General features: G+C 33.3%; 1 protein-coding gene across 4 annotated transcripts in view; it reads left to right on the top strand.

Annotated features, from left to right (window-relative positions):
• The first annotated feature begins 1,257 nt into the window (after window positions 1–1,257).
• HACE1 (HECT domain and ankyrin repeat containing E3 ubiquitin protein ligase 1) overlaps window positions 1,258–24,673 on the top strand; it is a 91,463-nt gene continuing 68,047 nt past the window's right edge. The window contains exons 1-6 of one of the 4 annotated variants that reach the window (XR_007953594.1): window positions 1,258–1,821; window positions 10,992–11,046; window positions 12,416–12,505; window positions 13,641–13,745; window positions 18,161–18,236; window positions 23,625–23,756. Coding sequence is in view for 3 of the 4 variants with exons in the window: in XM_051997452.1 (XP_051853412.1) it covers window positions 1,746–1,821; window positions 10,992–11,046; window positions 12,416–12,505; window positions 13,641–13,745; window positions 18,161–18,236; window positions 23,625–23,756 (534 nt within the window). In the remaining variant the exon portion in view is untranslated. Of the gene's footprint in view, window positions 1,822–10,991; window positions 11,047–12,415; window positions 12,506–13,640; window positions 13,746–18,160; window positions 18,237–23,624; window positions 23,757–24,673 lie in introns of those variants that run through there. The other 3 variants (XM_051997452.1, XM_051997453.1, XM_051997454.1) reach the window with 3 other exon arrangements.

Here is a 24,673-nt window from a genome sequence, read left to right as displayed (position 1 = left end):
TTTTTTTTTTTTTATTTTTTATTTTCAATCTGCATCCATCTCCACCCTCTCATGACTAGCCCCAAATGAATTTTGGTCCCAGTTTTTTGAGGGTGGGAATGATGAAATCTTAGCTGTTGCCTCAGCCCTGATAATTCATTCTCTCTCTCTCTCTCTCTCTCTCTCTCTCCTTTTTGGACAAAAGGAACTTTTCCCATGCATATCTTATCTGAGATACCCCCCAAATAAAATGCCTTTGCATGATTTGGAAAAGATCTGAGCCTGAATTCTTTCAGAGAGGACACATATGATACATGCCTAGTACCTCAACACTTCATCTACTGCCTTCCCACCTTCAGTGGAATCCCAGATTAAATCCTTTTTTTTTTTTTTAACTGGAAGTTTTGCCAAAATGTCATCTCTTTATTAATAATGTTCTATTAATCCTAGATATAGCTTGATTTGTTATATATTGATTTGCAGGTTGTCTGAAAGACCCGAGTTCAAGCCTTAAAGACACTTACTAATTGTGTATGATCCAGGGCAAATCACTTAAATTCTCTTTACCTTAATCTACTGCAGAAGAAAATGGCAAACAAAAATTTTAGCTAAGAAAGGAACTGTGGACAGTATGGTCCTAGGAGTCAGGAAGAGTCTGACAAGACTAAACAACAAAAAAGGTTTAAGGGGAAAGATAATTAGTTTGGTTTTGAATATGTTGAGTTTAAGATATCTACTAGATATAGTTTGAGGTGACTGAAAGGCATGTGGAGATTTAAGATTTGCATTAGCAGAGAAGTTAGGGCAAGATATCACCAGCAAGGTGATAGTAAGAACAAATGAAGTAGTATAGAAGGAACCCGTAGAATTAGACGGCATAGATTGATTGAGAATTCATCAAAGGAGACTGAGAAAGAGCAGGCAGTGGAGACCTCTGTGAAATGGCTGAAGGTTAAGTGCCTCAGGAGCACTCACTATGTAATTAATAATAGATTAATAATTAGATATGTAATTGTAGATTAATAATACATATGTAAAAGACTTTGCAGACCTTAAAGAGAATGGGAAGGATGTTTTTAAAAAAGGAATAAGATTAATTTCTTGTTTGCGATTTATTATTCAAACACAAACAGAAATTTTGAACTACATATTATTAATGTTTTTAATTATTAATGGTAATTATCATTAAGATTTCATTTACAATGAAAAGCATACAAGGATACTGTGGTCCGGGGGCTGATCGTCATGTAGATTTTTTATTGCAACAGTTTAGAATAAATTTAACTAGGGCGCTACCACAATCAATTAAAATTATTCCAATCCCAAATTTAGGAAGTTTAAGGAGAGGCAAGGAACGCCCCGGATCTCCTAGGATTAAAAGGAAGAGCACTTTGAGTAGCTGCCTCCTCCCATTTGGGGGTGGGGCGAAAGGGGTCCAAGGACAGGGCTCGTCTTTGGAATTTACAAGAGAACTACAATTCCCAGAAGGCAGTGCGAACACGGGAGGAAGGGAGACAGGAAGCGGCGCCAGACGCGGGCGCTTGTAGCTGACCCAGCCAACTACCCCCTCCGTTGTCAATAATCATAGCCGATCCCGGATCCCGGGTTCCGGCGCTGGCGGAGAGAAGGAGGTAGTTGCGGCCCTCCATGTCCTCGGGAACTCCTAGTCTTTCTGGACCGCCATGGACTTCGCTGGGGATGTAGGGAGCTAGGCTCCGAGGTCGGGCCCTGGCGGCGGAGAGGGAGCGGGGCGCGGCGCCCCGAGGATGGAGAGGGCGATGGAGCAGCTCAACCGCCTGACTCGCTCGCTGCGCCGCGCCCGCACCGTGGAGCTGCCCGAAGGTAGGGAAGAAGGAGAAAGAGGGCGAGGAGGAGGAGGAGACCGGTTCAGGGTTGTTGGAGAACCGATGAAGAACCCCAAAGTTATGCTTCTTCTTATCTAAAAAGTGGCCTTCCGCGCCCCCCTCCCTCCTCCCCGGTCACCTCTCCTTTTGCTCCTCGTGAGCCGTGTGAAGTTGTGAGCTGGGGTGAGGGCCGGGTCAGTGGGACCCCTCCTGGCTCTCCAGCTGCCGGGGTTCCGGAGATGATGAGGGATGTGAAGGGGAGGAGTAAGGGTGAGGTGTGATAGAACCAATTTTCTTTTAAAGTCAGTGTATATTCAGGGATTCTTAGCTCTAGGTCCATGAATTTAAAAAAAAAAAAATACTATTTGGATGTAGTAGAGTTAGTTATTTTAATCCTATGCTTTTTATTTTAGTTATTTATTCTGAGAAGTGATCCATAGGTTGCACCTGACTACCTCAGGGATTCTATGACACATAAAGAGGTTAAGAATCCCCTAAGTAGAAGCTTGATGGAAGATGAAAGGATATGTGTTATTGGGGTCCAAGTCCCTGTTTTGAGCAATGCCTCCCTCCTGTTGCAGTCAAAGGCCCAAGTTGCAGGCGTACCGTTTTTTTTTTTTTTTTTTTTTTTTTTTTTTTTGTGTAGAATTTGATCTGGTTTTACTTCTCCAGTTGCTAGTAGTAGGCGGTTGTTTATTTTAGTTACTTTGCCATTTTGGAAATGCTGAGAGGGTGGTGTTGAGGCTACTGGTGATCCCAAGTCACATTAACTTGAAGAATCAGCTTTTGATGAGTCTTTAACCACCTTAGCTTACGACAGAGTTTGAAGTAGCATTTTTGCTACATAAGAGCAAAAAATATAGGTGTTTGAATTTTTGGATTGTGTTTTGGAATCCATTCTTCTTTGATCTCGCAAAGACCAAAATTATTGTTTCTGGAGGGCAGGATTGTTAAGTTGTCCTTGGCACGAATATCATAAGAACAGCTCTTTGGAAAAAAAAAAAAAAATTCGGGAAAAAAGGAAGAAAAACATTAAAAAAAAATTTATGGAGAACTTTAAAAAAGTACTTCACATTCTTAATTTTTTTTTTTTTTTTTTTTTTTTAGGAAAACAGCCCAGTGACTTGGTTCATTCAAGGATATTGTAGAATTTAAAATTGCTACTAAAATGTTTTAGATGACCATTTATAATACTAGTTTGTAAAAAGTAGAATTGTTTCATTAGCTTATATAAATATAATGCCAAAGGGAATATGTTTGCATAAGGAGGGATTATCTCATTGTTCACTGATGATTTACTATTTGGTTGTCAATGTTTTTGAAATTTTCCCTGGTACACATAACAAAAATTTAAGTAGCTTCTCATAAAAGCAGACACTTTTCTTTTCTCTTACTAGTTTCTCTGTTACTTTTGGAAAAATTGCTCCGAGGATTTAAGAAATCATTTTTAATTATAAAGAAAAGTCAGTCTCTGATCATATCATGATGATTCATCCTCTAAATTTTAAAAATATTTTTCTTAGACACTTTAGCATTTACTCTATAACAGAGGTTTTGATTAGAGCTATAGCAATTATAATGGCCCAGGTCCGGGTTTGCTGTTTTCTTTTTCCTTGTAATTCACTTTGCACAGTACTTGTGCTGTTCTCTGAACACAAAAGACATTCAGTAAATGTTGATTAAATTGCTTTCAGTTCTTTTTAAGTGAGTTTTTGAAAATACCTAGGTATTGCAGTTTCCTTTACACATTTGATCTGAATGAGCACAGATGTCATGAATAAAACATGTTACCACTGGGAACTTTAGTATTCATTTCTCTTTTAGTTAGGGAGAATAGTACTGTATTTATTTCTAATTCTTTAAATCCATAATTTGTGTAGAATGATGGGCATTTTGTTGATATTTGTTTACCAAGATGTGATCTAGTTGAATTGAGAAGAATTTAAAAATTCAACTTTTCTTTTGGAGTATGCAAATGAAACAGAGTACTGTCACAGTATCTTTACATTGAAGATTTTTTTTTTTAAACACCCTATGTTTATTGCACTATTTTGATTAGGCTCATAAATACCAATTATATTTTGACTTTTAAAAGTTTTTTTTTTTTCTTTTATAAGCATTAGGAGACATTTTTTGTTAATACTGAGTTTTTTTTTTTTAAGCTGAAGGCAAAATAAAAATTAATTAGTTATATAACAGGGAGGTTTTTAGAAATGTGTAACCCCTCCCCCCCAATAAAACTTGTTAAATTATACTTACTTTCATACATTTGTGATTTAATTGAAGTACTTCCTCCAGTGATGCAAATGGTAACCCATCCCTAGCTTCCCATATTATCTAATGCTTGTCCATGACTTCCCAAAAATATTTTAGTAGGGTCTTCCTTTAAATCTTTTGACATTGTGTAAAAACCAGTGGATTTTAGATAGCCCTTGCTCATCTTGCCTCTTGACTAACCAGCCTGCATTTCCAATTATGAATCTCTCTGATGATCCCCTTTATTCCATTTCTTGTGAGCTCTTTGTTGGTAATATGCTGTGGCTTGTTTATGCTCACTATACTCCTTTTATGTCCTTTTGGGTAAACTGCAATTCGAATTCTTTGGCAACTCTGGTATCCTAAGATTTGGCTTTACTAGAAGAATATTGCTCTTAAAAGATGTCCATTTGTTTCAGGGGGAAGATATTTTAAAAAAAATACAATTGCATTGTTTATCAAAATAAATTCAGTTTCTTCTCCTAATATTCTATTCTGGGTGTAATTCATTTATTATCCAACTCTGTTCAAGATATATGTGCTGGTGGATAAGTTCTTAAGGAATTGTTTGCCCATTTGCTCAATATAATCTGAATAGTAAATATTCTTTATCCACTTAAATTTTTCAGTGTGTTAAATTTGAATTATCTTGAGTCATTTGTCATTTTGTTTAGGAAATTCTACACTGTTCTAGGATTTGGTACAAAATATTAGTCTGATATTGTTCACAGGCATTATCTTCATTACTTCCTATTTTATGAGTATCCCTCTTTCATTTGCACTTTGGAATGGAGAATCTTAAATGGCAGAAGAATATAGTTAGTATGTACCTCTAATTTTTTTTTCCCCCTTGCTTAATACTTCTCATAAGAGTGTCATAGGACAAAGCTATTCCTATTACTTCTTTCAGGGAATCTTATGTGATTGTGATATTTGCATGAGAGATACCTTTTTGGAGGAGACTCTTCAAAGAGTGTTTTGTGCTACTGGATCCAAAGTTTTTAGCCTAACTATGCTTTCTATACACTTCCCTTGAGGTGGGGAAGGCTCTTTTCTAATCATTTGTCCCATTTCAGCTGAAACACTAGTTTAGCCCTTTACAAAATTTCCTTTTTGACTATTTTTGTAACTCACCCTATTTCTGGGTCACTGATGTATGTAGGTCCTTAGTCCACCAAAATGTAATGTTCTGGTTAGCTTTCTGGATGTCTTGGGACTAGCTTTCGTTTTAGCATATATGTGTGTGTGAGTGTATATATATATATATATATATATATAATTTTCCTCAAGCATGGTATCATCTCAGATATCTTGAGAATCAATTCCTCACTAACTACAAGTTTGTTTTGTTTTAGTTAAAGTTAGGCTTTGAATACCATTTTTGGAAATGTTGCTTTTTGAAGAGAAGTCTAGACTTCATGGTAACTCATGAAACAAAAGAAATACAAAGCTTTGTGGACCTTACTACTTTTACGGTGGTAGAGTATTAGTAAAAGGAGAAAGTGGGCTTTGTGCATTAAAAACATTGTTTTTAGACTATTTCTTGTGGAAAAACTGAATCAATATGAATCTTGATATTCTCAATGTAACTGAAAGCAGAAGACAAAGGTTCATTTAAAAAATAACTAACTCACAAATTTTCCTTGGAAAGGCACAGAAAAAGGCTTGGTCTAATTGATTTTATTATTTGTCCAAAGGCAACAAGAAACATCATTCCATAGAACTTGATCATCTTGTTTGTGTTATGTATGCATTCATGAAAAGACTTCCATGAAAATAATTGGAGCTTATGTGCCAATATCTATTGCAGGATAAGGAGGTTGAAAAATTCTATGAAGAACTTAGTAAGACTCTTCAAATTAAATCGATATATTCTTTAATATCTTATGATTTAAATGTAACTCAGTGGTCATGTAGAGGAGGAGAGTAAACAAAGTTGGAAAAATAACTTAAGAAGGAAACAGGAAACACTGAAGGTTTATAAACTCTTAAGCTTCACGTTTATGTATCATACATACTTTTTTTTTCTGGTAAAGAATTGGGAAGTGTTGGAGATATTGAGCATAAAGTAATATCAGAAAAAATGAAATTGATATTTTAAAAAATCAATTAAAATTATTTTATTTGACAAAACAGAGTTTAAAAAAAAAGAAAAACAAAAAAGAAATACAAAACAAAATAGAACATTGTCACATGCCAGGCAGAACATCAGGGAGGATTCAAAATATATAACAACAAATTATCATATCAAGGAAGCATATATATTAGTAGAAGAAATTATATTTATGAATGTCCATTCCCTCTTTATATATATATGATATATATATATATATATATCTATACTCTTCCTGATAGAAATACATAGATAGAAATTTATAGATATCTCTATCAAGAAGAGTATAGAATCCTCCAAAATTTTATATATAATTTATTTTATTATATATTTACATATATTATTATATTTGTATTTATATATTATATATTTACATATATATAAATACTAAACACATCTATATCTATACATATAAATATAATAAATAAATATATATATAGAGAGAGAGAGAGAGTGTGTGTGTGTGTGTGTGTGTGTATTTGTGTGAGAGTGTGTGAGTGTGTGAGTGTGTAAAAGTATTGCATATTGAAAACATTCCGGATATGAAGTTTTCACAACTACTAGTCCTCCTCCCCGCTGTGATGCCCCAGTGTCTGTTCTGTGCACCTCATTTGTATAACCTGATTAATATTTTTGTCTCGACTGTGTCATTCTTTGGAGCTATCTTATTGTTGATGTGAATCTTAAACATATAATATACATTTTCCCATGTAAAAAAAACCATTAACAATTTGTCCGTATTTAAACTGTTTGTCCATGTTAAGTTCCTTAAAATTAATCTTCCATATTGAATCTTATATGTTACATTTTCCATTAAGTTTGGGTTTGGTTGAATTTTTAAGCAACCAAAAAAAATTTCTTTTCACCCTCCCCCCAAGATTAAAAAGAAAAAAAAAGTTAAAATGTTTTTATAAATGAATTGAAAGTGCTAGGGGGACCATTTGCTGAGGAAGAAAGAAAAAATCTCTGTTGCAAATAGGTATAGTCAAGGAACATAAATATCCTAATTATCCATGTTCAAAAACAAGTCTATTTCATTCTTCAGTGAGACCTATGTACCTTTATCTAGTATGTTTTATTGTGAATCCGTTGGAATTGTCATTGCTTGTTAACTCTGATTAGTTTATAAGTTCTAAAGTTGTTTGTTGTTTATAATGTGAGAAAATTTGTTCTCCTCATTCATTTCATTCTATTAATTCATACAAGTTTCCCAGGTTTTTCTGAAACTATCATCTTTGTTTCCTGTAGCACGATAGTGTTCCATCACATTTACCATAAATTGTTTAGCCATTCCCCAGTTGATGGGTTCCCACTCAGTTTCCAATTCTTTGTATTGACAAAAAGAGCTACAAATATTTTTTGTGAATTTTTAGAGGTTTTTTGCTTAGGATAATCCCATCCTTAATCTATCTTCTCTTTTCCTTTAACTTTTTACTTCCATATCTCTCGAGTGAAATATATTTTTGTACTTGAATCTGCATGTATTTGTTCTTCCTTTGACTGGGTAAGATGAGAGTGAGGAAGTGTTAGCGGCTCCCTCATCCCCATTTCTCCTCTTTTTGTAGATCTCAGGGGAAGTAGTGCTATCATCTCTCCTTATTAAAACATAAATAGTACATACTCTTTTGTACCTTATGCTTGTTTATTTATGTTTATCTTTTTCTTTCTTCTAACTCCTGTGTTTACACTTCAAAGTCTACATAACTCAACCTTTCACCAGGAATGCTTGGAAGTCCTTTATTTCATTAAAATTTTCTTTTGCTCCCATAGAATTATATTCATTTTTTCTGTTTGGGTTATTCTGACTTGTAAGTTTAGATCTTTTTGCCTTCTCGAATATTGTATTCCAAGCTCTCTACTCTGGTAGATCACATGTGAACCTTACTAAGGCTCCTGAATACAACTTCTTTTTTTCTGATTGCTTGTGATATTTCATTTTAGATATGGAAGTTCTAGAATTTGATTATAATATTTTGCAATGTTTTGATTTCATATCTTTTAGGAAGTTAATTTACTCTTTATTTTACTATCTGTTCTTAAGAAATCTGGGCAATTTTCTTTTGTGATTTCTTGAAATATAATTTCATGACTTTTTAGTCATGGTTTTCAGGTAGTCTGATCAATTTTCCTAATCATTTATTTTTGCCATGACATACTTTACATTTTCTCTTTTTTGGTCTTTTGACTTTGTTTTAACATTTCTTATTTTATTATGAAATTATTAGTTTCTATTTCATCCATTTCTAATTTTCAGGGAGTTTGTTGTTTGGCAAGTTGTTAATTCCCATTCCAATTCTTTCTTCCATAGCCTCTATTTCTCTTCCATTTTTTTTTCCCTAGCACTCTTCAATTTCACTTATAGCAGCATTTTTACTCCCCTTTTCCTTCTTGTTTCACCTTTTCTAGGTATTCTAGTTGAATTTATGTCTCAACTGTTTTTCTTTGAGATTTTGCTTATTGATTTGGAGTCATTCTTTTCTTAAGGATTTGTGTCTTGAGGATCCCTAATACCATAATAACTTTTTAATGGTGTTATACCCTTTTTATTTTTCATTTTTGTTCTTCCAGACTACTTTCTGAGTTTAGCTAAGGACATCTAAGTTTTCAGTACTCTAAAAGTAAATGAAGTCAGATCATTGTCTCCAATGCAAATTACTGACCTAGTTTTGATTCTGAGCATTTGAAATATCAGAAGACTGCTCATTTACTTAACTGTTACTGGCTAGCTTCTCTTTAGTCTGGAATTCCTTCCCTGGTTATTCCTTTCCTGTCTTCAGAATCAGAATTGAGTGTACTTTTGGGGTCTGAGCCATAGAGTGCTAATTGCCTCTGAATTTGTTCCTCACTCAGGGCATAGTCTAGGGCCTTCAGCTATTTTTCACCTTGAAATTATACTCAGAGGCACAAGTCTTGTCCTCAGTTCTCCCAGGATCTGTGACTTGGAACTGCCTAGTGAGAAACAGAGATACTATTTGACACCTATTTTTGCATTTTACATAAGTTTAGACTGTTGGCTTTTGTGCATAGTTTCTACCTGCCTGGAATTAGATCTCTCTGTCTTCTTGTTCTAATTGGGTTGAAAAATGGCTTACTTTGATTTTTTTTTTCCTTGAATTTTTCTAACAACAGTTAGTCTGGTATAGTTTCTAATTAATTCTATTTTAACTAGTTACAGAAAGTCTTCGAACTCACTGTTCTTCCTTTTACTCTACTGTGACAACTGTATTAGAACCCAGGATACCTCAGAATCAGTCCGAGTCAGGATAAGCAAAAGTCCTTAATCTTTATTCTTGGTCTTTAGGGGTAGAAGTGAATGGGATGGAAGCAAGATCCCTGCAACCTCCTACTTCCTCATCCACTGCCAAAGTGAGACTGTCTCGTCTTACTTCACCTCCTAGTCCCTCCTACAATTCTCAGTATATACCAATTATCGAGCCAGCACAGGATAGTGGGAAGGGCCATTCCCCAAGCACATGCCCATAGAGTATTGTCCAATCGGTTAGCCTCAAGTGCTTGAACCGACTTCAGTTCAAGGACTCAAGAGTTTCAGCCCTCTGCACTCTACCATCTTGGCTCTTTCCAGGTTGATTGTTTTAAAAAGGAAATGACTAGTTATTAATGTTAGTATCATTTCAGAGTCATCTGTGTTTAGTCCTACCACTAGCTTAGAAGAGCAAAGATCGTATCAGTACCAAATTAGAAAAATACAAATAAGAAGATATCATATACAACTGAGGCATCTCCTACTCTTCTTATTTATACAAGTTGTCAAAATAAATTATTAAAAATGTACAATGACATTGACTGATACCTTTTCTAGGAGAAGTTTACTATATATTAATTTGTCATAATGAAAAGATTAAAAGAATCTAGAAACTATCTCACTCAGAAAACAGTCCATCTCCTTTAGAAGGAGGTAATCATGCATTAGAACAAAATACATCACTGGAAGATAAACTTCAGGATGATGGAAAGTGGAAACGTTTTGGAAAAATTTTTGTTAACACTCTTCACCAACAATAATGCTAAACTATCACTATATTTGGACTCAATACAATTCTTGTGCTGCAGAGAGAAATAAAAAGATAGCCAAAATTATAAGAAAGAAATTTTAGAAAAATATCTGAAGTTCAGTTAGTAATATGGTATGGTATTATATTTCTTTTTTTAAATGTCCTACTATTGTTCTTGTTCACAATTTTTGGTAGCTGATTCTTTTTCAGATAACAGGTGGGGGAAAGTATTTTGACAAATATTGTTACACAGGTATGATTCTTAGTAGTTTTTATAAAGCATTTTAAACTATTTTTATCATAATGTATTCATAAAGAAAATTTACTATGTATTTGTTTTGGATTTTTAAAAACCTTTAATTTCTGTAGTTTTGATACCGTGCATTATAAAAGATAAAACATTAGTGTAGCCAGACTTGTAAAACTATTAACTTTATAAATAAAACTCAATTTTGAAAGTAAAGTTTAAAGTAAATTTATCAGGTTATTTTTCCATCAACTCCCTAAGAAAATCATTTTCAAGATGTTTATTTGAAAACAGATTTAGTGCTGGTATCTTAATCTGACACTTTTCCCTCTCTTCTTATCTTGAGTAGTTAGGATCATGCTAAAGTCATCTTAATTCTTTCCCTTTAGGAGAACTAATTAGTAGATCTAGCAGATGTCCATAGTTACACTGTTACTAGATTATACCTAGCCACAACCTCACATTCCCTTTCTAAAGTCCCTTAGCTGTTCATGCATAGGCAAGGTAAACTAATTTTTTTCTTATTATTTTCTGCCTAGATAATGAAACTGCTGTTTATACATTAATGCCAATGGTTATGGCTGACCAGCATAGGTGAGTATTTTTTTTTAAAGACTTAACAAAAAGACTTAGAATTTTAGAACTATAAGTGAACTTGGAATCAGTCTAATTCAGTGTTTTATTTAACACATATGAAAAATAGCGATAAGGAAGGTTCATACTTGTCCAGGATGAAATTGCTAACATTTGTTAAAGATTTTCTTTCATTATGTATCTTTTTCTTTACAAAACATTCACTGTTAAGTATACCAACTAAGTGGAATGACCTTAGTCAAATCATTTATCCTAATTTTACAGATAAGGGTAATGGCAATAGTAGTTAACATTTATATAGTGGTAATAAGATGTTTTTGTTTAAATTAAAAAATTGTCTGTTTTGTGTAAAACATGATGCTGTATACAAAAATAAAACAATCTGCCCTTAAGAAGCATAGGTCCTACTAGAAGAATGGGAGTGGGAATGCAGTAGATATTTAATTTTCTTTTTTTCTTTCTTTCTTTTTTTTTTTTTTTGCTGAGGCAATTGGGATTAAATGACTTCTCCAGGTCACACAACTAGGAAGTGTTGAGTGTCTGAAGTCAGATTTGAACTCAGATCCTTCTGACTTCAAGGCTGGCCCTCTATCCACTGTGCCACCTGGCTGCCCCCAGATATTTTAATTTTGAAAGAGGAAAAATGTATAGTTCTGAATTTTTTTTTCTGAAAGTATAATGAATTATATAAATGATATCCTAAAAGTCTTTAGTGCAATTTTAAGTTTTAACAGCTTCCAATAGCTTTCATCACTTAAAATTATATCAAGACTTTTGGAACACCCTGTAAATAACTCATTCCTGGAAATAATGATTTGATTTATGGGATCTACAAACATAAGCTTGAGATAGAATGGTCATAGTGGGTGAGTAGATTCAGAATTCATAATTTAGAGAGAGACAGAGAGAGCATGAGAGCATGAAGGAGAGGGAAGGAGAGAGAGAAAAAGAAAGAGGGAAATAGTGAGAGAGAACCTTGAATTTTTCAGTAACTTTAGAACTTATTTAGGCAAAATTTAAATATGGTCTTACAAATCTCAAACCCGTCATGTATTATATGTATGCAGTTTCATCAAAATATATATCTCCCTTTCATCGAAGAATTCATTGGCAATAGAAACCAGTTTATGTGGCATTGAAATAGGGAATATGCCAATGCCTTTATGGTCATGACTGGAACCTCCTGGTCCCTAGTTTAATTGACTTATGTCAGGTACTTTTTGGGCATTAATACTGCTTTGGATAAATTGCTGCACTTCAGAGAATAACTTTTCCCCGGGGTCTATGGCTTATCCCATTTATGAAGATTTGAAAACAAGATTTAATAGGCTGTGCACTGTGCTTTAGTCTTGATTTTGTTTCTGTGTAGATCTGTTTCAGAATTATTATCCAATTCAAAGTTTGATGTCAATTATGCATTTGGACGAGTGAAAAGAAGCTTACTTCACATTGCTGCAAAGTAAGACATATTTGGTTTGGGCAAATACATGTGGCTTCTGTTGTTTCTTTACTTTTTCTTGATTGCCTGCATTCTGGTTTTGCTTTATTTTGCTTTTCTGGATTGTGACTAGTGATATAACCATGAATTACTGCCACGTATTCTAGGTTGGGCCTGAACCAAGACTGGAGTACTGGGTGGAATGAGATTCCTTTTGTGATGGACTAAATAAGAATTGTACAACTGAATTTACTATTTTTCTTTTTGAAAAAGAAACTATTCAGATTATTTAAAACTTAGAATTTGCTTTTAAAAATTAAATAAAAAAAATTTGTTTTTAGTTTTCAGCATTTACTTTTATACGATTTTGATTTCCTTTTTTTTCTCCTTCCCTTCTTTTGTACCCTTTTCCCTAAAACAGCAAGCAGTCTGTTGTGTCATGTTGTTTTTGTACCCTTTTCCCCAAGACAGCAAGCAGTCATGTTGTGAAAGAAGAATAAGAATAAAAGGGAAAAACTATGAGAAAGAAAAAAAAATTACAAAAAAGGAAAATTCAGGCTTCATAGTTATTTCTGGATATAGATAGCATTTTCCAATATGAGTCTTTTGTAATTGTTGTAGATCATTGTGTTGCTGAGAACAGCTAAGTCTATCAAAGTTGATCATCGCACAATGTTTCTTCTATTGTGTACAATGTAAAATTAATTTTAAATTACTTGTCTTCTGGAAATAGGCTAGTTATAATTTGAAGTCATTAGCTTTCATCATCTTTGACTAAGACTTTTCTTAGGCTATATGGAGAATGCTGTTTAGTTAGATTGTCCCATTGCTTATTACTAATAAAAAATTAGACTTTTGAAAAGTATTTTTTGACATTTACAATTCATGAAGTAATAATGAATGTAATTCATGAGGTAATCATTGCAATAGTGTTATGTATGTATTTTCCAGAGTTAAGAACCTTGACTAAAACAAGCTACTACTTAATTGATATCCTAGTAGAAATAAAAAATATTATATTCATGGCATTAAGGTATAGGATGTTTTAATAGTGACTACAGAAATATACTTAATTTTTGACCTTTGCTAATTGAATTAATCAATATATTTCTGATGTAGTTATTGAAAAGAATTTGAACTCTTAATTTTGTTTCAGTTGTGGATCAGTCGAATGCTTGGTTCTGCTGTTAAAAAAAGGAGCAAATCCTAACTATCAAGATATTTCAGGGTGTACACCCCTTCATCTGGCAGCTAGAAATGGGTAAAATGATTTTTCCAAATAACTTTCTTTCCTCATAATGTGTTCAGTGATTTTCATTTATCTTTTATATAGTGATTTTTGATATTTAGCTTGTGGAAGTCATGTAAACATGTAAGTATTACCAGTTTTTATGTAGAAGTTTTCTTAAAGATGTAAGGTAGAATTTTTCATATCAGGGAAGAAAGAAAAAATTATTAATTGCTTATTGTGAACCAGGTACTGTGGTAAGGGCTTTACAAATATTATTTCATTTGCTCCCCACAAATTCTGAGGCCAGACTTAGACTCATGTCTTCCTCACTCCAGCCTTGGAATGAATAGCACTAATTCATATAGTTATTTAGACTTTTTAGTTGTAGGTATGATTAAACGTTACATTTGTTGGTCTTTTTCTGTTGTTTTCCTTTTTATGAGAGACAGTGTGTTGCGATGGAGAGAAAAATGGCCTTAAAACAGGAAAATCTAGGTTGAAATCCTACCTTATGCACATATTAGCTAAATGACTCTGAGCCAGCTGCTTAACCTCTCAGTGTGTTCTAGACAACTCTCCTAATAGTGGAGTTCTTGATTAAAAAAAAAAATCATTTACTTCTTCAGCATCTAGTGAAATCTATGGATCCCTTAACAAAATTATGTTTTTTAAGTGCATAGGATTACAAAGAAAACTGACTAAATTGATAAGTGTACAAGTTCATTGAGGACAGGTGAAGAACCTTTCTCTGCAACTTAGAGCATATGGTTAATAATATAGCAGGTAGATAGCTGTTTTAGGAAAATGTCTGAATATGAACAATTATTTCATTTAACTATTCATAGTCTAATTAGAAGATAAAGAACAGATTGCATCACAGTATGGATAAAAACAAATTCAATCCTTTTGTCACTATAACAGGAGATTCAGACAGGTGAAAAATATGAACATGATCCCAGTTTTGAAAAGCTAGATATTTTCTGAAATTGTCTGCCAGAAAGAATCCTTATAAATTATTCTTTAGAAACAAAAAGCACATAAAAATAAATAATTTTGATCATTAGATCTCTCAATAGTAGACCATCTCTGTTGGAGAAGGTCTTCATTACAATGAAGATTAATTAATTTGGAAGGTAAAGAAATATAGTAGAGAGATTAAATGATTTACCAGCTAGTCAGTGGAAGAAAATGAATTAGAATTGGTTTATGACACTTAGTGTTGTTGTAAGTCTCTTAATATTTAATTAAATTTAAAAATCAATAGATAAAATTTAGGATTTAGAGATTTTGAGAAAATTATTTATAGTTTAGGTTGTGGACAGTATCAGGCCCTTAACGCTAGCAGACAGTTTGAAGAATGGGTATAATAATATTGTTAATACTTAAATTAATTCAGACGACTCATTGGAAGGACAAATACTAAAGCTTAAATACTTGGTCTGGGTATTGAGGATACCAGATTGATTGGAAGAGACCCTATTGGGAAAGATTGAAGGCAAAAAGAAAAGAGGAGGGCAGAGTTTGAGATGGATAGATAGTGTCATGAATGCAATGAACATGACCTTGGATAAACTTGAGACAGCGAAAGACAGAAGGATCTGACTTGCTTTGGTCTATAGGCTTAAGAAGAGTTGGATATGACTAAATAATAACAAATGGTGAAATTGATAAAGTGAAGCACAAGAGGGAAGTTCAGCATTTTCTAGCACCTATCCTTGGTTCTATTTTTAGTGTATTTTGAAGGTGGTACTATTGTGTTGCTTTTTCTCATCCTCCTTTCTTTGTTTTCATACTTATATTTCCTGGATCCACTTAGTTTTGTAAACAGGTAACCAGCTAGCTATCTCTTTGTCAGAGTCTATGTTGATAGTCAGATATTCAGTAAACATTAAGTACCTGTTACATACCAGGCACTGTGCTAAGCCCTAATGATACAAAGAAAGGCAAAAAAAAAAAAAAATTCCCTGCTCCAAAAAAAATTCACGGTCTAGTGAAGGGACACAATATACAGATAACTTTGTACAAATAAGGTATATATAGGTGAAATTGGAGGTAATCGATTGAGGGAAGTCACTAGAATTAAAATACCCAAGGAAAGGTGCTTGGACTTGAGGGAAGCCAGAAAACTAAGGAGGGCAGTCAGTGAAAATAACTTGAAGCCAAGAGTTGTGTCTTATTAGAGGAATAGAAAGGGAGCTAATGTTAAATTGTTGTTTGATTGCTTAGAATGTTGATTTCTGGGTGGGGAGTATAAAGTATAAGTCCAGAAAGGTGGAAATGGGAGAGGGGAACAGGTTATGAATGGCTTCAAAGGCCAAAGAGGCTTTTATCCTTCTTATTTGATCTGGGTGATGATAGGGAACCCCTAGAGTTTATTGAGTAGGGGCCATGACACAGTTAGATATTCAATCTAGGGCAAACCATATGTTAGCTGAATAGAGAATAGACTGGAGATAGTAGACTTATGGCAGGAAGACCAATCAGCAGCCTATTGTAGGCCTCCCAAATTTTGCTTGAGGACAGTATTTCATACCACTACCATGAGGTAGCATGATGTATTGGAAACATGCTGAATTTATTTAGCCAGTTTGACCAAGGTCTAGATTATTGCTCTGATGCCTACTAGCTGAGTTGTATGACCTGTGGCAAGCCATCTAACCTCTTTGAGGCCCACTTCTCTTATTTGTATGAGTTTTGTACTAGATCTCTGCTCTAAATCTATGATTTTTATGTCCTCTTTAATTTTTTTTCTCTCAATTTTCATGGTTATAATCCTAGTTCAAGTTCTTATCACTCTTGCCTGTGCGACTATAATAGTCTCCTAATTGGTTTCTCATTTTCCATTTCCTTAAATCCTACTTTCATATAGTTGCCAAAATAACCTTGCTAAGGCTTTGGGACCTTGTGGTCCTATACCTTTGAGGTAAAACAACTTAGTTTGGCTTTAAAAATCCTCCATAATTTGTCCCTAGACTACATTTCCATACTATTTACTATAAATCACCTTCAGTTTTTCATTGTAGCCCATTTTTGTCTTTTCTTTTGGTCTTCTTGCTCCAAATTATTAGTATTTTCTCCCTCTTTAGATTACCTTGTAAATACAAGGAGTACTTGCGTGCCTTGAAATACAGTCATAGAATGCTGGACTTTGATTCATGATGACCTGTCTTCCATCCCTGATGGCTTGATCCTAGTGACGTCTCTTTACTTCTCAGGGCTTCATTTCACTGATTTGTAAAATGGGGTGCATAGTATTTTGATTTTCTCTTGTCTGAAATTGTTATGTGAGACTGAACAGAGATCCTGTGTGGGATGTGCTTTGCAGGTTTTTAATCACTATATAGATGCCCGTATTTGTTGTATCCTTGAATAAAAGGAAATGGCCTTATTCTTAAATACCTGTCATAATACTTTGTTTATAGAACTAGACATTTAATTACTGTTTGAATTGTAATGATTTATATATTAGATGTAGGAAATGTAGGAAATCTCTGATTTTTCATATCTGTTTTGTGGTAATGCTTTTTGTTTCATCCTAGTCCTGTCTTTTAAATATTTTGCAATTAAGAACATGTTGATGCATTATTGTAATCTTTCAACGAATTGAAATTTGAGTGTATTATTTCAAGGAAGATTTGACTGCCCTTTCCTGAATCAAGTGAAAACTTAATTTTTACCAAGTATATACATGTAGCACATACATCCTGGTTTTGGGGAGATTAAGCCTGGCAGGTTGCTTGAATTTGGGAATTTGTAGAGTCTCTAAAGCAAATTAAGTATTCACACTAAATTTAGACCCTGGTGTGAGGGATGACCATATTGCCTCTGAAGGGGTGAACCTAGTCAGCTTTGAAAAATGGAGCATGTTTAAAGAAAAACACCTGTGCCCTTTAGGAATAGATTAGGACCCATAAGTGGTCACTAATAGCCTGTAATCTAGTGGAGCAATCAGTAGGTAAAGAGCCATCCAATCTCAAAGCAATTTTTTGTTGTATTTTTGCTGAGGTAATTGAGGTTAAGTGACTTGCCCAGGGTTACATAGCTAGGACGTGAACCAGATTTGAACTCAGGTCCTCCTGACTTCAGGGCTGCTGCCTTATCTACTGCGCCACCTAACTGTCCCATCTCAAAGCAATTCTAAACAAACCAAAAAATTTCCAAAACTACATTAAAAACAAACAAAAAAAAAAAACCTGATTACACATTTTCCCCGCAGTTATCTGAGATCAGACCTAATGTTTGATTATGCTCAAATCTTAGAAACATTTTACATTTCATTTTAAATGATATTACTCGAGTTTACTTATCAAGTAGAGTATATATTATTATCAGATATTGGACCTGAATTGATTTCTTTCTAAAATATCTCTCTTATTCTATTCTTATTAGTGTATTTTAATGCCATTGCTTATGATATTTGTTAATGTTTCTTTTCTTTTTTTCAGTCAGAAGAAATGCATGAGTAAATTATTAGAATACAGTGCAGATGTCAACATTTGTAATAATGAAGGACTGACTGCAGTAAGTGTTTTAAATTTTATTGAAGTGACTTGACTTACTTTAAAAAGGATAAAATTTAACATGGCATATGAGTTTTAAAATAGTTATTTTTTGTTTTTGTTTAAATATTTAATAATATCTTTGCAATAACTAAATGGACCACAAATATTTGGAAACATTTTTCTTTTAGATATTTTGATTAATTTTTCCCAGAGAAACTATGAATCTATCACATTTTTTATTTTGTTTGCTTGCTTATTTCTTTTTGATTCTGTCATCCTTTAGTTTCTTTCTTTAGCTTCTGTTTACTGGCCTTCAAGGATGTTTCAAGGCTTTCAGATACATTCTTCATAGGCATTCTGAGAAGTTAGGCTATGGGTGTGGTTTTTTCCTCTTTGTTTCTCACTTTGCTCAGGAGTAGAATATTTTCTTTACTGCTTCTCCTTGCTTTTGCAAAATTAAGTCAGAGTAACATATATTCTTTGTGCTTGTCTTCATTGAAGTCCTACTTTAATAACTTGTGCTATCGAAGTGATCCTATGGTCTTGAAAACTATGCCAGCTTTAGCTTATATTGCCAAACTAGATAGCCTTTGAATATAGATCTGGCATCCTATAGAAACTTAAGTTTAGAAAAGTTTACAATTATTGTGGCTGCATGACTGTAAATTTACATGACTGTTTCAGTAACAGTCTCTTGTAGATATTTGAGTCATTCTCTTCTGCATTTGTATCTTTAATCTCCCTGCCTCCATGATAGAGTTGGGATTGGGTTCTCTTTTTGTTGTTATTTTCCCATTCTTTCAACCTGTTTCTTGATTTCAAACTTGAGGTCTAGACTGGTTCTGTTGTTTCTTTCTTGGGGACATTGAATGTTAGATTATTCCAGGACCTCAGAAACAGGCTGGGCACCAGCAAGATTTCAGTACTCCCAAATTGGTCTGATTCAGGACAGAGTTTAAGCCACATTATTGCTGCTGGCTTCTAGACTTCCTCCTTTTTTTGTAACAGTGCCTAGGTATCCCACTGGGTTTCCTTCTTATGCTACCCTGGATCTTCTTAAGTAGGACTGGGTAATAGATGACAAAGTGACCAGTAGATACCTGCCCTTGTCACAGTATTTGGAATATGACTATTGTGGATGTGAGACCTTCTTTTGCTCTGGTGAACAATTTTCCCCTGGGTGCTGGAGTGTTCTTTGTCTAGTGTGCTTCTGGCTAACTCTTCAGTCCACAGAACTTCTCGTCTCCTTGTCTGTTTACTTATGCCAAGCTGGGTTGGACAAAGGCCTTACTCTGACCTTTCCTGGATTTCTTTATTGGGATTTGTTCTGGTGCATTTTCTAGATTTGTCATTAGGAGTTTGTCCACAGTAGCTTTCAAAGACCATTTTCTTTTCTTTTCTTTTTTCTTTCTTATTTTTTTTTTTTTATTGTAGCTTTTTATTGATAAAACGTATGCATGGGTAATTTTTCAACATTGACCCTTGCAAAAACTTCTATTCCAAGTTTTCCCCTCCTTCTTCTCACCCCCTCCGTAGATGGCAAGAAGTCCCATACATGTTAAATATGTTAAAGTATATGCTAAATACAATATATGTATACATATTTATACAGTTGGCTTGCTACACAAGAAAAATCGGATTTACAATGAAGATAAAAATAACCTGGGAAGAAAACAAAAATGCAAGCAAACAATAACAGAAAGAGTCTAAATGCTATATTCTGGTCCACACTCATTTCCCAGTGTTCTTTCACTCAGTGTAGCTGTTCTGTTCTTAACTGATCAATTGGAACTGATTTGGATCCTCTCATTGTTGGAGAGCCACTTCCATCAGAATTGATCCTTATATAGTATTGTTGTTGAAGTGTATAATGATCTCCTTGTTCTGCTCATTTCACTTAGCATTAGTTTATGTCAGTCTCTCCAAGCCTCTCTGTATTCATCCTGCTGATCATTTCTTACAGAACAATAATATTCCATAACATTCATATACCACAATTTACTCAGTCATTCTCCAGTTGATGGGCACAAAAACCATTTTCTAAGTTTGAATGGCTTGTAGTCTATTTCAGTATAGTGAGTTTCAGTACTGGCGAAATTATAGATCCCTGAAATAAGTATATAAACTGAATGGAATAGATTATAGGAATCTCACTCTAAAGTAGTCACAGTTTTGAAGTATTTTTTTCTAGAAGTAGAGAAACTAATGTCTCTTGAAAGAGATTTTGAAACAGAGAAACAGGCTCTTAAAGTAGTTTAAATGAAATAAATAAGACATGACATTTCATCTAGTTTTGTTGTTTAACTTTTAAATTTTTTTCTCCTGCTTCTAAATAGTATTTTATTTTTCCAATTACAGGTAAAGATAGTTTTCAACATTGATTTTTGTAAGGGTTTGAGTTGCAAATTATTTGTCCTTTCTTCCTTTACCTCCTTCCTCCCTAAGACAGCAGGCAATATGATAGGTTATACATGTAGAAAAATTATAAACATATTTTCAAGTTAGTCATGTTGTGAAAGAAAAATCAGAACAAAAGGGAAAAATCATGAGAAAGAAAAAGCAAACCCAAAAAAAGGTGAAAATAGTTTGCTTTGATCTACCTTCATTTTCCATAGTTTTCTCTCTGGATGCAAATGACATTTTCCATCCAAAGTCTATTAGAATTGTCTTAGATTGCTGAGAAGAACTAAGACTACCATAGTTGATCATCACAAAAATCTTGCTGTTATTGTGTACAATGTATTATGTACAATGTTCCTGATTCTGCTCACTTCAGTAAGTATCAGTTCATCTAAGTCCCATGCTTTTCTGAAATCAGCTTGTTCATTGTTTCTTACAAAACAGTAATATTTTATTACATTCATATAATATAATTTATTCAGCCATTTCCCAGTCAATGAGTTTTCATTCAATTTCCAATTCCTTGCCACCACAAAAAGAGCTATAAATATTTTTGCAAATATTTGCAAATATTTTTGCACAATATTTTTTCCCTTTTTTATGATGTTTTTGGGATACAGACCCAGTAGACACAATGCTGGATCAGAGGGTATAATTTGAAAGTCCTTTGAGGTTAGTTCCAAATTACTTTCCAGAATGTTTGGATCAATTCACAATTTTGCCAACAATGTATTAATGGCTTAGTTTTCCCACATCCCCTTCAACATTTATCATTGACTTCTCCTATCATCTTAGCCAGTCTGATAGGTGTGATGTGGTACCTCAGAGTTGATTTAATTTGCATTTTTCTAAACAATAATTTTTTAGAACTTTTTTCTTCATATGATTATGGATGGCTTTAATTTCTTCATCTGAAAATTGTTCTTATCCTTTGATCATTTATCAATTGGGGAATGACTTATATTCTTATAAATTTGGTTCAGTTCTCTATATATTTTAGAAATGAGGCCTTTGACAGAAACACTGTAAAAATTGTTTCCCAGATTTCTGCTTCTCTGCTAATCTTGGTTGTATTGTTTTTGTTTGTTCAAGATCTTTTTGATTTAATGTAATCAAAACTATCCATTTTTCATTTCATAATACTCTCTATTTCTTGTTTGGTCATAAATTCTCCCCTTTAGAGATTTGGCAAGTAAACTGTCCCTGTGTAGCTCTTCTTTAAATATGGAGAATAATTTTGAGTATTATCTGTTGTATACCTACTTATAAACAAAGGTCTCTGAGATGAATACAGGAAGTGTCAGTTCTTGCTAGGACAAGAAAGACTTTAGAGGAAATAACATTTAATCTCTTTTATGTAGGTTGTACAGAATGTCTACAAGTAAATGTAATAGGGAGAGAATAACACAAACATAACTAGTTAGACCAAAAACATGTTGGAAGATGGACCACAATTTAACTTCATTGACTAGAAGTAAAAAACATAAGCTGAGTTGAAATAAAGTGTGAAATAAAGAAAGATAGGTTGGATCTAAATTGTTAAGAATCTTAAAGCAAGGCTAAAAAATGCCTTTATGTGGTAGCTACTGAGCCCTAGAAGGTTTTTAATCTGAAGAATAATGTCATCCTTTTAGTTGCTCTGGAAAAGACTTAGGAAAAAAAATGACTCAGGGCTCCATGTTAGGAAGTTTCCTTAATATTTGTGGCAAGACTTTTAGAGGGCAGCATGAAGGAGCACTTGACTCTTGAGTTAATCTTTTTGATTTGATTTGATTTGTTATGATACTTAGTAATTCTGTGACTTTGGGGAAGTAATTCATTGAACCTTTCTGGGCCTCACCCTGTAAAATGAGAGGTTTAGATTGAATGGTCCGGAAGATCCTTTCAACTCTAAATTTATGATGATGTTCTTCTTTAATAAGGATGTAAATAATCTGTTGATGATAGGAAGAATGATAAGGGATAAATTTGAGCAATAGTGAGATTGAGCCAATAAGTTTGGCAGTTGATGATGTGGGATAGAAAGAGGAAGAATCAAAGATCATTTTGAGGCTTTGGTCATAAGTGATTGGAGAATAGTGATGCCATTAAAAGAGCTAGAGAAGTTGGGAGTAGATGTATTTAGAGTAAAACTGATGTCTAGTTTTATGTTCAGCTTGAGGTGCCTGTGGGATATCCAACTGGATATATTCAGTAGACAGTAGGAAATATGAGTAAATGTGATATACTTTAGTATTTGAATATCCATAGAATATCTGATAATGTAATCAAGATATTGGTTCATCTTCATGGTATTGCTTATCCAGTATAGGCATATAGATAAATATATTATTTAACGATTTCTCCCACTAATTAATTTTGACAAACTTTGAAAGGATATAAAAAAACATATTTTAGAAACATTTTTATTAGCTTCTTCTGTTTTTTCTTCTTGATTTTGTTTGTATCTACTGGGAATAGCAGCTTCTTCTGTGAAACACATTTCTAATAAAAGTTATTTTTATACTTATTTCCTAACTTTCTTTCTGTTACTTTCCTGTTAATATTACTTGATGTTTAAATTTAATTTAATTTTATTTTGCTAGCAGAGGGAAAGATTGGGTAATGAATGGCAGTGAGGGGAGTATGAATGTACTATGCTAAGAATATTTAGTACCAAGATTTGGAGTTGGGGAAAAAAATTTAGTCCCTCTATTTTCTAAGTCAGAATTACCTTTTGGGAAATATAATTGCATACTTTGAAAGCCCCAGGTTATGTATAAAGGAAGATAATCTTGTACTTGCCTTTTATTTTATGTTAGGAAAAGAAAAGATTAATTTTGAAACATAACTTTGGGGTTGTTCAAATTTTATTAGAAATAGTTGATCATTAAAAACTAAGAAAAACGCATAGGCTTAAAGTGTCACTAGTTGTATATTAGATTTACAATTGAAAAATTACTTTATTATAATGTTCGAATGAAAATTTTTTTTGTAAAACTATTAATTTGCCCAAATTATTCTACAGATTCACTGGTTGGCTGTCAATGGAAGAACAGAATTACTTCATGATCTTGTGCAGCATGTCAGTAACGTGGATGTTGAAGATGCAATGGGACAGACAGCATTGCATGTTGCATGCCAGAATGGTCATAAGACAGTAGGTTAAATTTAGTTGAAATTTCATGTATTTTGTAAATTTTTGTAAACTTAGAATTTATAAAAAAAAGGTTTTCAGTAGGAATATTTGTGAACTTTATCTTGAAAGGTCTTATTTTTAAAGTCTTTTCTACTAATGACTAGATTGCTGATTTATTTTGGTGAAAGGAGAAGAAATAAGTACTTTTTAATACTAAAATATTTCATGTAAGTAACTTCATTTAGATTATAATTGATTTAGACATTGTCCATGAGTCCTTATGACTGAAAAAAAAATATTGTTAGTCAACGTTCTGGTGATTAGCTTAGGTAAACTAGTACTTGGAAAAATAGATATACAGGTTCATACTTGAAACTTTTGTGCTTTGATGGCTTAGCTTTAAGAGTCCAAGACTGTCTCTGATAAGGCATTCCAAGAAATTTAGAATACAGTGTAGGAGTTGCAATATCAGGACTTTTTGAGTTTGGGACTTGAAAGTTGCTCTTCTGGTATCCTTATGTGTTCATTAAATGGGGATGTATTCATTAAATGGGGAAAAAAGATTTCTTTGGATCATAATATCTGCTTAGATTTTATTCCTTTTAAAGTCTAGAAATTACATTAGTTCAGTGTCTTTAAGGAATAGTCAAAATAGCTATTGTTTCTTCAAAGATTACCATCTTTAAGGTTCTGAAAGTGCTTTTTGTTTTAAAGCTTACACTAGAAATATTTTGACATAACTGAGCCCATTCTTCAGTATTTTTGAAAAGCATAATTATGGATGACTTTTCGGAATTCTTTTGTAAAATTATTTTAGTTTTTGATGTGAGTCCTGTTGATAGTATTCCAAGGAAAAAAGTTGTTTGATTTTCAAATTGAAAGACTTCAAGCTGTATCTATATCATGTAATATAATGAAAAAAACATAACAGTTGTTCA

The sequence above is a fragment of the Antechinus flavipes genome, chromosome 4 (assembly GCF_016432865.1).
Source record: "Antechinus flavipes isolate AdamAnt ecotype Samford, QLD, Australia chromosome 4, AdamAnt_v2, whole genome shotgun sequence".
In the NCBI taxonomy this organism is placed as follows: domain Eukaryota; kingdom Metazoa; phylum Chordata; class Mammalia; order Dasyuromorphia; family Dasyuridae; genus Antechinus; species Antechinus flavipes.
This window is presented reverse-complemented; position numbering and strand designations above follow the sequence as displayed.